The 14683-nt window shown below is 35.8% G+C and overlaps 1 protein-coding gene across 1 annotated transcript in view; it reads left to right on the top strand.

Annotated features, from left to right (window-relative positions):
* The window catches only part of LOC150103688 (ras-related protein Rab-14-like), a 204360-nt gene that overhangs the window by 33757 nt on the left and 155920 nt on the right, over positions 1–14683 (top strand). The window contains exon 2 of the mRNA XM_090396494.1: positions 2729–2851. Within this exon, the coding sequence (XP_090252620.1) occupies positions 2746–2851 (106 nt within the window). The 5' untranslated portion in view covers positions 2729–2745. The remainder of the gene's footprint in view (positions 1–2728; positions 2852–14683) is intronic.

Below are 14683 nucleotides of genomic sequence, written 5' to 3'. Positions count from 1 at the left end.
CATCTTTGTTTGAAGCGTGGTTGGATAGGTTAACTATATTACTGTTACCAGTAGGTGATTGGTGGCTCCTGTTGTTTCTTTCTTCTGGTTGGTTATTGTTCATTATGGAGAAATTTGAATATGGCGGCTGGTTCTTTTGATCTTTTAGTCTTTGGAATTTGGAAATTAGATTTTCTTTCTTCGTTTGGAGGATGTGGTTCGCCATGTTGTCAGTAATCTTCTCCAGGATCATCCAGATATCTGCATTTACACAGCTTGAAAGTTGCGTTTTTTCCTTATTGCATCAAGCTAAAAAGGAAATTCACCTCAGCAAAAGCGCAACGAATATACGTCCGCATGGAGAAAGCACTTCTCAGAGAACGAATCCAAGCTTCCAGAAAGAACTTAGCCACTACACAAAACCAGCTACAAAAGGAAGGGATATATATAAGGAAGGCCTATAGTCGAAGGGATTGATAGCCCGACTTATTACTTAGCCAAAAAATTAGCGGCAACACTCAAGGAGCTGGTAGGTCATTCCTCCTCCTATATCAAAAACACACAACACTTCATAAACATCATCAAAGACATTACATTAGAAAAAGATGTCAGTTTTGACATCTCTGTCCTCTTTATGAATGTCCTAATCAATGACACAATTCTTTTACAGAACAAATTTTTTGTTCAAGATATCACGGCACTCTTAGCGCATGTATTATGTTCTGGTTATTTTGTATGGCAAAATGCTTTCTACCTACAAAACGAAGGCACAGCCATGGGCTTGCCATTATCCCCTCCCGATTGCTAATTTTTATATGGAACATTTTGAACAACTTGCTTTAAGTTCTTCCTCTTTAAAACCCAAAATCTGGGTTAGATATATTGACGGTATTTTCGCGATCTGGTCTCATGGCCGCTAGACACATTCCTTAGCCACCTAAACAAGCAACACAAGCGCATACAGTTCAAAATGAGATTGAAACACATAACACGCTGCCGTTTCTAGATACACTTGTCACATGTCTTCCCTCGGGCAATCTTTCCTTCACTGTTTACCGGAAACCGACACATACTGGCCAATATATACACATAAACTCCTACGTAGCACCACCCAACACAAAAACTAGGTGTCATCAATACCATAAAAATCAGGACTATGAACATTTGCTCCAATGAACAGGCACTGAAAAACAAATTTAAAGTGATCAGCAATACTTTTCAAAAAAATGGATATAGCCAAAACACTATTGACAAAATTCTCTACAAGACCTCAATAAAAAACAAAGACAAACCAGACTACAGTAAAACCATTCCCTACATTAAAGGGATATCGGATAAAATAAACGGAGTACTACAAAAATACAACCTCAAAGCCACCTTTAAACCTCCTGCAAAATTAAAAAGCTTACTCAACTCATCCAAAGACCCAATCCCTCTGCTGGCCCACCCTGGAGTATACCGTATTTACTGCACCTGCAACATACCATACATAGGAGAAACAGGACGCACAATTCCAATCAGACAAAAAGTACATAAACGACACATCAAATATAATAATTATGGTGAAGCTGGCCTTTCTGATCATGCCCTTGAACACCTTACATAGAATTGGCTGGATAAGCACTAGTCGTCTACATCACACCAAAACATGGAACGAGTGCAAATTTAAGGCAGCTTGTGAGATCGTTATCAACCACCCCAATCTAAACAATAATGATGGTCTAAAAATTCCATACCTATGGAAGGCATATATATTCGTCCCATGAATCCTTCCTCTCTAAAAACAACTATAAACAGGACTGTGAAAATCCACGATCCTAAATCTAAAATAACTTTAATACTAAAAAACAAGACATCACTGTTAAAGAAAAAATATGTAAGAAAGAACGTTTATTCATGTTGTAATTTATAATTTTTTTTTTAAATCAAAAATAACAATTGTAATAATAGAAATAGGATATCACTGTTACTGGAAGGAAAACCATCTGGAAGCAAGAATGTTTATTCATGTAATCATAAATTAAATCTAGCTTGATGTATTCCCCCCCCTTCACTAGAGGTCATGCCAGTGAGTAGCATGTGATCAAATCATTGTTTCTCTAGCTTACAGTTTGAAATGTAATGCAGCTTAGTCTTGTATATTTATGTATGCTCCAGATGATGATCTTGATATGAAGATCGAAACGTCAGGATAATAAAAAGAGTTATTTTAACACGGTTGTAGAATCCATAATTTCCAAAATGAATGCTGATCACTGTGTAACACTAAAAGAAAGGATTGTTGTACAGTAATTCAGCAGCCAGATATTTAAAAGAATTAGAAACAAATCAGTCTAATTTGAAATCCTAAGTAAAATCAGTATAGAAAGAATTTAATATAAAATTTCTGTCTATACAAGATTTTACAGTATAAACTTCTTGCCCATTTTCATGGTTTTGGTCTTTTTATTGTTGATTTTCATGTGAAATTTGTTACAGTTATTATGCAATTTATAGAATCCTGAAATCTGCACTGGATGTATTTAGGAGTAAGGCATCATCATCTGCATAAAGCAGAGGGTTAGGTTTTATATTTTCTATTCTAATATTTTTTCAAGGTGAATAAACATCATGGCTGTTAAGTATCATTTATCAGTTATAAAATTTATCTCTTTTTCAATATAATCAATTTTTTCTTATGAATTTTGTTTGCATTAATAATGTATATGAAAAATAAGTTTGCTGAAATTTAAAATATTACTTTCTCTAGATAGCACGGGCCTTAGTATGGCAGGAGGGCCATACAACTATTCTTATATTTTTAAGTATATCATTATTGGTGACATGGGAGTTGGAAAATCTTGTCTACTGCACCAGTTCACTGAAAAGAAATGTAAGTCTCATTATTGTGCTCCATTATTATATTGCACCACTGTTATTTGTAGAATGCAACAGAGATATTGACTGTATTCAATATATAATAAATTACTCTTAATAAGTTCACTAACTTAAGCATAAGTAGACATTTAAACAAAAATTAAATGAAAAGTAAAATAAGATTATACAGCAATCCCTCAATTAGTGCACCTAATGCGTTCTTTAAAACAGGCGCATTAATCGAAAAAATGCACTAATCGAATATAATAACCTATGGGAAAATGTATGATTCGTTCCTCAGATTTCTTTTTTTTTTATCCTTAATTTTTTTTTATAAAAGAATTAGGGAATGTCTCAGGGCCTAGTTAAAGGAAAACCATGAATTTGAGTCTCGGGACTAACCCAGACCTGAGACTCAAACAAAATAGTCAAGGGCACTGACAATTCTTTAGCCGCTTCACGTATGACACGAGCTGGTATACCATCCAATCCCACAGATGTATTCACATTGAGGTTTTGTAATAGACTATTCACCTCCACTTTTCACCACAATTCCCGTACAAGCTGTTGGTTCCTTCATTCCTGCAATATCACCACCTGGGTGATATACTCTTGCAAAGTGCTCACTTAGTAATTTCACTATATCAACTGATTTGGTTACCTCCCTACCATCGGCTATTATAATACTTTGATCTCAAGTGCATGCATGATGAACTTGAAGCAGCCTTACCTTTCTCTTTGTATTCAGCAGTTGATTCACCCATTTTTGTGTTCTTGTCCTATCTCTGCTCTTGGACTCGCCTTGTACATTTTTATTTATTATTTCAAGATTTCTTCCAATGAGATTACTTTTCAAACCATTTTCACACTTCTATTTTTGCTCACGAATTCTTTTACTCATGATTAAAGGTTAGGAAAATAATTTAAAATAAAAAAGTAAGGAAAACATTTGCACGTGATATGATCAGCAAAATGCTATATAAAGCAGACGATATAAATTTTGGCGGTAAATTTGGAACATAGTGTAAATGGAAATAGTGTAGTATGCCATTAAAAAATAACTTTGTATTTTTTAATGCAAACATTAATTTATTAATTATATAAATATTAAATATTAATTAGTTACCAATTTAAAACATTAATAAAATGTTTCAAATTGGTAACTAAATTATTTCATCCTGTTGAGTGATTTTTTAAATAGTTAGCCATAAAAAAATGTATAGATCGGAAACTTTAAAAATCTGTAACATTTATTTTTAAGATGTATATAGGCACACTAATTAAATTTTAGAGGTGCACTAATCGAATTTGGGTATCGAAAAAAAATGATGCACTAATCGGGGGCGCATTAATCGAGGGATTGGTGTATATATTCTAAATCCATATTGAATATTATATATTATTATATGTTGTGTTTGAATTATAGTTATGACAATAAGCAGCTTTAATAGTAAAAGTAAAGACGTTCAAGTGATAAAAACCAGTGAAATTTTGTGTGTGTGTGTGTACAAAATTTGGATTTAGGCTCATCGTGTTTTAGATAATTATCAAGTCAGAGTTAAAAATTTAAAGACTCACTCAGTCTGTGTCTGGATACTTGTACCCAGAGAAACCATAATTGTGATAATTTTATTATGAGTTGAGTGGATATATTTCTTATTTATAAAGGTTGAGGATTTTTTGGCCTCATTAAGATGAGGCCTCATTAAAAGTAAGGACTTACTAGCTTCTAAGTAAATACAATGAACTTTGAGAGACCAAAAGTTTCTTTATTCTTACTTTTTTTTTTCTCAGCCTATTCCCAACTGTTGGGTAAGGACCTCTCCCATTGCAGGAGGGGCCTAATCTTACTTTAAGTAAGAATAACCTGGTCTGCTCTATACCTCTCGAGAAATCTAATTTGGTTAATGCATTGAGTTTAACTAATAGTTTGCCATAGAGATTGCATTGCTCTGAAATAGGCTCTGTGTATTAAAACATTTGTACTGTAGACATTTTATTTTTCCCAGTATTTCCAGAAATATATTGAGTAATTGAAATGTAAGTAGACAAATCAATTACTCAAAAGATGTAAACAAAAATTAATAGTGGAACACTTGCATTCAAGTTTTTAACAGCCGCGTATCAGGGGTATCTCTAATATGAATTCAGAAAATTAATCAAGGCACAAGTAACATAACAAACATCCAACACTGAGAACACATTAACCACACATGAATAAAGAAGAGTAGCTCATTTCAAACTGGTGTTATAAAGGAAAATAATAATTTAGGGAGGGCTGTGTGAAGAACCATTTCCCATTAAAGGGATAACTTAAGCCCTTATTTTATAGCGCCTCCATAGCGCAATTGGAAGAACGATGGTACATTGCGCCCTTCGATTGGAATAGGCCTAAGTTCGATTCTCATCGCGATGGGAGGAATCTTTATCTGGACAATTTCAATCGAAGGTGAGTCGGCCGATCTCATATGGAGGTAGCAGGGTTTTTTCTCCCAGAAACTCAGGTTTTTCATCCCGCATACAGACAAATCGGCCCTTCAGAACACACGCAATTTACAGACAAAAAATACTAGTTGTGGTGGTGGAGATGGGCGGTAGATGGAGATGATTCATAGTAGAGGTTCGGTGCAGTGGTTGAGACAGTTGTAGGTGTCCTCCTGCGATGAGTCTTCAGACTCCTTGGAAGTGTCAGTAATAATAATAATAATTTTATGCATTTAAAATTTTAATAGAAGTGGTCTGTTGTATTGATTTTTGTTTACTCTTACAAAGATGCTTCCTTTTTAATGAGCACCAGAGGATATTGGATAAGTCACAAAACTACATTATTCTTAATAGTGCACCTCATGGGGAACAGAATTTAGTTCATTCGAGTGGTGCAGCGCAGGTTTTACTGTTATGTGGATTACGCTGTATTATTTCATTTTGTCATCAGATATTCATTTGCTGATGGGAAAAAAAAAGTTCTCACTGCTTTTATTATCTGTCATATGACTATGACTAGTTATCATGCTGGTATCAATAACAAGTAAATGATTGTGAACAATCATAAAATGGTGTATTTCATAATAGCATTCCTTTATGATAACCTATAGCAATATGTAATGTTATTAAAACATTTCTACTATAGACATTTTATTTTGTCCAATTTTTTCATTAAAATAATCCAGTTGAAGTAAAATATGAAATCCCAAATTTTAACAGAGATCCTAAATACCAAATTTCATTAAATTCCATACAGCTAGAGAGGAATTATCATGATTTGAATCATTTTGCCAAAATAAAAATGAACCAGTTATAGTTAAGAAATTCATTAATATGTCCCGTACCCAAGGTTAAAAATTACCATATTGTAACATATGCATGTGATCATGTATTGCAGTTCATTTTGGAATTGTTATTAGCATCAGGCCTTCAAGGAATCAAAAGACTCATCATGGGATGTCAGCACTCTTACATAGAAAAATCATCCAACCATTATTTAAATGATTCAGTTTTTGCACTCGCCACACTCTCAGGTAATGAGTTCTACTCACCAACCATTTTCCATGCAAAGAACCTGCTTCTCACTCCTTTTCTCAACCCTCCTTTATACAGCTTCCAAGGATGGCCTCTTGCTCTACCCCTGTCTCCTTCCACTTTATGAAAAATCTCTTTCACATTAACCTGGTAACAATCCCTCACCAACTTAAGCTTCAATCTTATTCACAAGGCATTGCATTCCCTCAGTCTGTTTTTCTATCCCAGATTCCAAAGACTGATACTAAGTAAATTTTCTCATCCTCTTGAAAACCAGGTGGCCAGATCTGCACATGCTAGTTCATATGTGACCTTGAACTGGCCACATATTAATTAACATGTGTAGATCTGAAATAGCCTTTACATGTTAGCCTTCCATGTCATTGTCATAATCCATTGCAATACCTCATAATTTTTTTAGCAATGGGACCCCTTAACTTCAAGTCAAATCTTTTGTTCCACACCACCACTCCCATACCTCTCTCTCATTTCCATCTCATTCAAAATTTCTCCATTAATTGTATGCTATGCATTCCATCCTTACCCACAAAATCTCAAGATCTTGCACATTGTAATATTGAACATAGCTTCACTTGCTTGTCCAAACACATAGTCTATTCTGATCCTTCTGTAATACCACAGCTTCTGCTATACTCCTTATAGTTCTTCCTAACTTTGAATCATCTTCAAACAGCTGCATATCTCCAGTTATGTCCCATCATCATTAACATAGAGAAATGGTATATTTGAAATTGACTCACAAAGTTCATCTTTGATTAAGACATTTGAGGTGGTAGCAGAATTAGTAGGTAGTGTCTAGTATATAAGAATTCATTAACAACTCTGAAAGTTATGACTGATGGGATTCTGGTGAATCTGCAATAGGCCCAGCAGTAGATTTATTTCCAGCCATAAAGAAAGAGAGGAATCAGCTGGATCAGATCTAGCTACAAGTTATACCAATTTTATAAAGAACACACAATATCTAGTATAATCAAGTTCAAAAAGTTGCAGTAGGCAGGATATGTTTTTCATATGGAAAATGACAGTGTTCTTAAGAAAATAAATAGTACACTTCTTGGTTAAAGACCAAACCAGAAACCTTGACCAAAATGTAGCCATTTGTCAAGACAGCAACACATATTATTGTCAAAACTGGAAAAGTAAAATTTTGGACAGACAGGGTTAGAGCCATAAGAAGAAGAACTGCGAATAGAAACATTGAACATTTTCACACTCAAAGTTGAAGTTAGCATTTGCTAAGATGAAGAAAAAATCAATTGTTTTGGATTTGAGTGTGACAAAATGGGGGAAAAAAAAAAAGAATGAAAAGAGGAGGAACTTAAAACAAGATGGCCATGTTTTGGAAGGAGCTGATGATCAGTCAGAAAGTTGTTTTAGTTTTATCATCAGTACAGAAGTAAATGACAGATTATGAAGTGTAATGGCATTAGTTATAGAATAATGAGGCTTATTTTTGAATAATGGAAAATCTCTCTGATTCAGATATATGCATCACATGGTCTAGATATAAAAGGAAAAGCATTTGAAAAAAATAATTGGAGGGAATTATTCAGTGGAAGAATGTAATCATCTTAGGGGATTTTAATGCACAGTCAAATATAGAACAGAAGTAGAACGGACTTTGAAGTCATTTGGTTTTCAAAGATATGATAAACAAAAGTTATTAGATTTGTGATTGAGAAATAATCTCCACATTTCAAATAGCTAGTTTGAGAAGACATAGAATTACACAGTATAATAAATTTAGTTTAATCCTTTATCCCAGTGAGAGCAAACAAAGTTTGCGCCTGAAAATATCTTCAGGACTGAATATAGTGTTGTACTATCTTACCTGGGTAAGTAGTACAACACCAAAGCAACTCGGAGCAAAGGTGGGGCAAGCTGCCAACACTCCTATCCCAGTATCTCCCATAATGCAAAACACATCTCCTTGTGGATAAGTATACTGTTATGCATTAAGGGATTGGCCACTACCCATTGAGGTCTCTTCAGTGGGAGCCAGGCCCAGAGTTGGAGATAACAGGCAGATGCAGTAGCAATGTCATCTTTACCTATAGGATTGCCAAGAGGTTTGCCACCTTTTTTTATTAAATTACTCTGGATTTAGAGAAAGATGTTGAAAGTTTATTTTTCACTAGGTTAGACTATAATAAATTTAGTTTAATCCTTTATCCCAGTGAGAGCAAACAAACAAAGTTAAAAAACTTTGTTTGCTCTCACTGGGATAAAGGATTAAACTAAATTTATTATAGTCTAACCTAGTGAAAAATAAACTTTCAACATTACACGGTATAGTTGGGATGGTGATCAAAAATCGAATAAGTTATTTCATTCAGGAGTAAGGAAGTCGTAGACATCAGTGTTTCCATCTGTTGCCTTAGATGGAGATCATGGGCTTCTTTTGCCACCTATAAAATGCATATAGAAAATATGGTGGGGGGGAGGGGAATCTTCAGATGCAGATGGTGCAATTTCTGTTTGATACAAGTTCTGTTTGTATTCTGCTGGAAGCAAGAAAGTGAAATTCCAGATATTTGTCCAAAAAAAGATACAAACCTGTTATATTAAATAATTGAAAGTGGCTCTGCAGAAAATGATTTACATATGTTTCTCATTGTGATATATATATGTTAGCCCTTGCATACTTAAATTCTAATTATTTTTATATTATTATTACCACCACCCCAAGACCTTATGGAGTCAAAGACTCATCTGGGAAGTCCTTTTATCTCTCTCTCACACACACACACACACACACACACACACACACACACACACACACACACACACACACACACACACACACACACACACACACACACACACACACACACACAGCTCATCATACTGTATTTTAAACACACTCAAACTCTTTGCAGACACCACATTCTCAGGCAAGGCATTCCAATCATTCACAACTCTGCACGAAAAAAACCTGCCTCTCACACCCTCTTTATACAGCTTCCAGGGATCACCTCTGGTTCTCCCCTGATCTCCCACTATTCTCTGTAAAACTTCTCCAACATTGATCCTATAACAACCCCTTACCAACTTTAGGTCTCTATCATATCTCCTCTCTTCCTTCTGTCCACCAGACTCTGCAAATTACATCTTCTCAATCTTTCCTCATACTCGACATTCCAGAGGTCAGAAACTACCTTAGTCATTCTCCTTTGGACTCTTTCCAACATCTCTTCATCCTTCTGAAAATCCGTTGACCAAATCTGAGCACAATAGTCCATGTGTGGCCTAATCAAAACCTTATACAACGGAACAAGAATCTCCCTACTTCTACATGTCAATGTCCTCCACATCATTCCCAGAAGCCTTTGTGTTGTCTTCACAATTTTGGCGATGTGTCCCCTAAATTTTAGATCCTTATCCACTATCACCCCTAGATCTCTTATTTCCTCTACCTCCAGCAATATATTCTCACCAAGCATAAATTCTGCATCCCATCTTTGTTTTCCAAATTTTAAAACCTTACATTTTGCAACATTGAACTAACATCCCCATTTCCATGCCCAATCACTCAATCTATTCAAGTCTTCCTGTAAGGCCACAACATCTTCGCTACACGTCATGGTTCGTCCCAACATTGCATCATCTGCAAATAACTGAATATCTCCGTCCAAATCTTCACCTATATCATTAATATACAAGTTAAACAGCAATGGACCTAAAACAGACCTCTGAAGCACTCCACTAGTGACTTTCCTTGTACTGGATATCGCTCCCCCATACACAACTTGTTGATACCTATCAGATAGCCAGTCTCCAATCCAATGTACCAATCTAATATCCAACCCCATCTGCTCTAGTTTGACTGTCAACCTATCCTGAGGTACTCTATCAAAAGCTTTTGCGAAATCCAAGTATATTACTGTGTATCTTTTTCCTCTGTCGAAGGAAGCAGTCACTTTATTGTAATAAGTAAGTAGATTACTAAAACATGACCTCCCTTTAGCAAATCCATGCTGTCCATCAAAGATAATACCATTGTTATCAACCAAACTCTGGATCCTAGTTCTCACAAGCTTCTCCAACAACTTAACCACAACACCTGACACAGAGATAGGCCTATAGTTTTATGCTTGAGTTCGATCACCTCATTTATGAAGTGGCACAATCTTGCCTTCCTTCCACTCCTTAGGAACTTGACCGAGTGCAAGACTCATATTAAAAAAATATGTCAAGGCAGGTGTCAACTCCCTGGCACATTCTTTCAGAATACGTGGTGATATATTATCACGTCCCACAGCCTTATTAACATCTAGTTTACTCAACTCCCCATACACCCGTTGCTCACCTACAGTCAGTCTCTCCTCCCCATCACAAACTGCTCTCAATCCCTCCATGAAGTCACATTCACAAGATTAGATCTTTATGAACTGCTCATTAAGTATCTCCACCACATCAGCTGTCTTTATACCATTTTCTCCAATCAATGTCATCCTTCCATAATTATTCTTTCTTTTGCTAACTACATATCAAAAGAACTCCTTAGGATTCTTTTTGGATTCATTAGCCAACTGCTGTTCATACCTCTCTTTAGCTACCCTCACCAACCAAGTCACCCTTCTTGCTTGGTCTTTGTAGACCTCATGGAATTGGTTATTTCCACTTCTCTTATGCTGCCTTCACAATGCCCTCTTTCTCTATATCGCATGCTTAATCTCTTTATTCATCCATCTCACACCCACCTTATTTAACCTTCTCACCCTTGGAATACATTTAGACATTGCATCTACTAAACAGTTTTTGAAAATCCACCAAGCTGCATTGATCTCTTTTCCAGCTAACTCCTCATTCCATGATACACCTGCAAGCTATCTCCTGAGCTCTTCATAATCACTCCCCCTTGTAGTTCCAAGTATATCTTTTGTGTTTTTGTAAATTAAAGATGTTGTTTATTATTATTATTATTATCTGAGACCTCTAGGGAGTCAAGGACTCATCAAGGGAGGCTATAAATCACCCAAACCAGCTGTCATACCTTCCTTTAAATTCATTCACACTAGATGTACTCACTACCCCTAAAGGCAAACTATTCCACTCACTCACTTCTCTCTGGGAGAAAAACTTAGCTCTTACAACTTTCTTGACTGTGAACAAACTTAACTTCCATGGACGCTCTTGTGTTTTCTACCCACCTTCCATATAATGAAAAATCTCATCAGACAATATCCTGTAACATCCATTAAGAGGTTATAGACCTCTATCATAATCACCCCTCTTTCTCCTGTTAACCAGAGTTTACAATCCACATACTCACAATCTGTCCTCATAATCTAAATCGCATAATCTGGATATAATCTTTAACTCTTCACACCCTTTCTGCAGCTTCTTTATCCCCTTGGAACCCAGGAGACCAAATATGTGCACGATAATCCATGTGTGGTGTTATCAAAGCCTTGCAAAGAGGCAAAAATGCCTTTCTTATCCTTACATGTCAAGTTTTGCTTCAACATTGCAATTATCCTCTCAGTTGTATATGCAACTTTTTCTGTGTGACCTTTGATCTTCAAATTCCTATCCACCAATATGCCAAGATCCCTTTCCTCCTCACTTTCTTGTAGCATAACCCTGCTTATATAATATCCTGCTGGAACTCTAACCATGCCAAAGTGCATAACTTTACACTTACTAACTTAAACTGCCAGCCATTTTCATTTGCCAAATTTCCATCCTATTCAAATCATTTTGTAAGTGCTGAATATCAGTAGCATCCCTGATTGCTCTGCCTATCTTTGCATCATGGGCAAATAGTTGCACATCTGATGTTAGGCCCTGCATGATGTCATTAATGTATGGATTGAATAATAATGGCCCAAGGACTGAACCCTGAGGTACACCATTGGTCACCTTAAATCTGGCAGATTCAAGCCCACTGTATACCAGTCTTTCTGTCTGTCAATCATCTCCTGATCCAGGTCAAGAGTTTATATTCCAATTCCATATTCTCCAGCATATGCAACAGCCTTTCGTATGGTATCCTATCAAATGATTTAAGAAAAATCCAACAGTACCATAGTGTATCCATTCCTTTTATCCAACTCAGCTGTAACGTTATAAAATATAAGCAAATTGCTAAAACATGACCTTCCTTTAGTAAACCCATGCTGCTCCTTGAGAGTATAGCTTGTTTGTCTACCCATTTCTATATGCAAGTTTTTACCAACATCTCTAAAATCTTTACTACCACATCAGAGATACTGATAGGTTGGTAATTAGACTCATCAGTTTTTGCACCACCCTTGTTGTACAATGGAACTATCATACATTCCTTCCATTCATATGGTATCATTCCTGAGCTGAGACTCAAGTTATACAAACATGTGGAAGACCTAGATAATTCGGCTGCACATTCCTTTAGCAAATGGGCTGATATTCCATCTGTCCCTATAGACAAATTCTTATCCAGTTTATGCAATAGCTCTTCAATCTCATTTTCATGAATCTCTAACTCTTCATCCAATGTAGCAGTAGCACTGCATACACCTGGCTAATATATCTTAACCAAGTGAGCACTCATTAATTGAACAATCTCATTAGCTTCTGACACCCGAGTACCATCTGCATTCAATAAAGTTATTCTTTCACATTCATATAATGATAAAATTCTTTTGTATTGCCTTTAGCTTGCATGGCCAATTTCTTTTTATACTCCAGTTTAGTCTTTCTACACGTTACTTTTCTGGCCTGAGCTTTATATATTTCATAACTCCTCTCACTCTTATTCTCACAATATTCTTTCCACATCATCTTCTTCATGTGGATCTCTTGTTTAATATGTTGCACCTCCATTTACTCCCAACTATTTATTGTTAGAACTCCAGGGATACATTCAGATACCTCCTCATTTAAGCACTTTTTCCAAGATTCCCATGCACTGCTGACAGTTTTCCCATTAGTAATTGATACCATGGGACCAAAGATATTATTCTCCTAAGTTGATCATAATTTCCAGCTTTGTAGTTCAGCATGTAACCTGTTTTAATTGGAGCATCAATACAATTAGATACTTCCCAAGAAAGCATAGCATGATCACTGTCAGTAATTGGTTGTAAAATAGTCATATTCTTAACAGAGACCTCTGCTGTGAGCAAATCCAACACTCTTTGACCTAGAGTTCCTTCTTTCACATGCTGTTTGAGAAAGTTGTCTCACAACAATTCAATAAATTTCTCTTCTTTCTTATCATGAAATTTCTCTTCTACCCAGTCAATGTTTGGAAAATTAAAGTCACTCATAATGATCATTGGTTTTGGTCCCATAAGGGTAAATTGGTGATGCATCCTCTATGGGTGTTTATAGGTGGCCTAGGATGTAAGGTGGGATCTCTGATAATTAATGTTTCCCAAAATTTGGGAAGTTTTTTGCAACTGTATTTATTTAAATTCAGTTGATTTCTGAGTGCTGCTGCAGATTCTAAAAACAGTCTTTCTTTTTTGAATTTACTATGGTGGAGCATGGTGGTTTTTTCCCAGGAGATCCTTTGGGATATATCCAAAACATGGTCTGCAAGGCGAGATTGACCATAGCTGTGATTGCAGATATATGATTTGTGTTCATCTAAGTAGATGGTTGATGATCTACCTGTCTGTCCAAAGTAAGCCAGCTTACAGGAACAGGGTACTTTATAAACTCCAAGTACTGAGAGAAGAGGGAGCTGATTTTAGTAGAACAGATGAGTATCAAGTTTACAGTGGGGCTTAAATGCTGTGTAGAGGTTGTACTCTTTTGCTCAGTTTCATAATTTTTATTGATCTTACCAAAGCTTATTTGAACAGGAAGCTTTCTAGAAAGTTCTATCAAAGATTTATCCACCAAACATCTATTTGGAAATGCCGTACTGTAGCATTCCAGCAGTGATCAGCAACAGATCTATTCAGTTTTAAAGAGAAGTATAAGGACAGACTGTACAATAAATAAATGAGAATTACAGGAGTTCACTGATTAATTTTTTTCTCTTGGTGCTTAAACTATTCTTCACACTATTATAAACCACAAAAAACTTCTAGTATGTTATTAGTTGTTACCAGTTTGTTGTTGCATGTATTAGATGGTTGCTAGCAGTGTAAAGGTCTGATAAGCTGCATGATTGTATCTGAGACCTTTGATATCATGTAAGATGAGACCTTTCTTCCTTAAGAGTATGTTTAGTGTACAAATTCGCTGAATTCTTTGAAAGGCTGTGATATAAGGTTGTTATCCAGATAAGGCATTACACAAATGACCAGTCTACATCATGGTGTTCTGCTGAAGATGTAGGAGGTAAGACCTGATTTTTTTCTTAATTTTG

Source organism: Typopeltis vanoorti, chromosome 8 (assembly GCF_054136105.1).
Source record: "Typopeltis vanoorti isolate ZY-2024b chromosome 8, IOZ_Tvanoo_1.0, whole genome shotgun sequence".
Classification (NCBI taxonomy): Eukaryota; Metazoa; Arthropoda; class Arachnida; order Uropygi; family Thelyphonidae; genus Typopeltis; species Typopeltis vanoorti.
The sequence above is the reverse complement of the archived record's forward strand: the minus strand, read 5'-3'. Positions and strand labels throughout refer to the sequence as shown.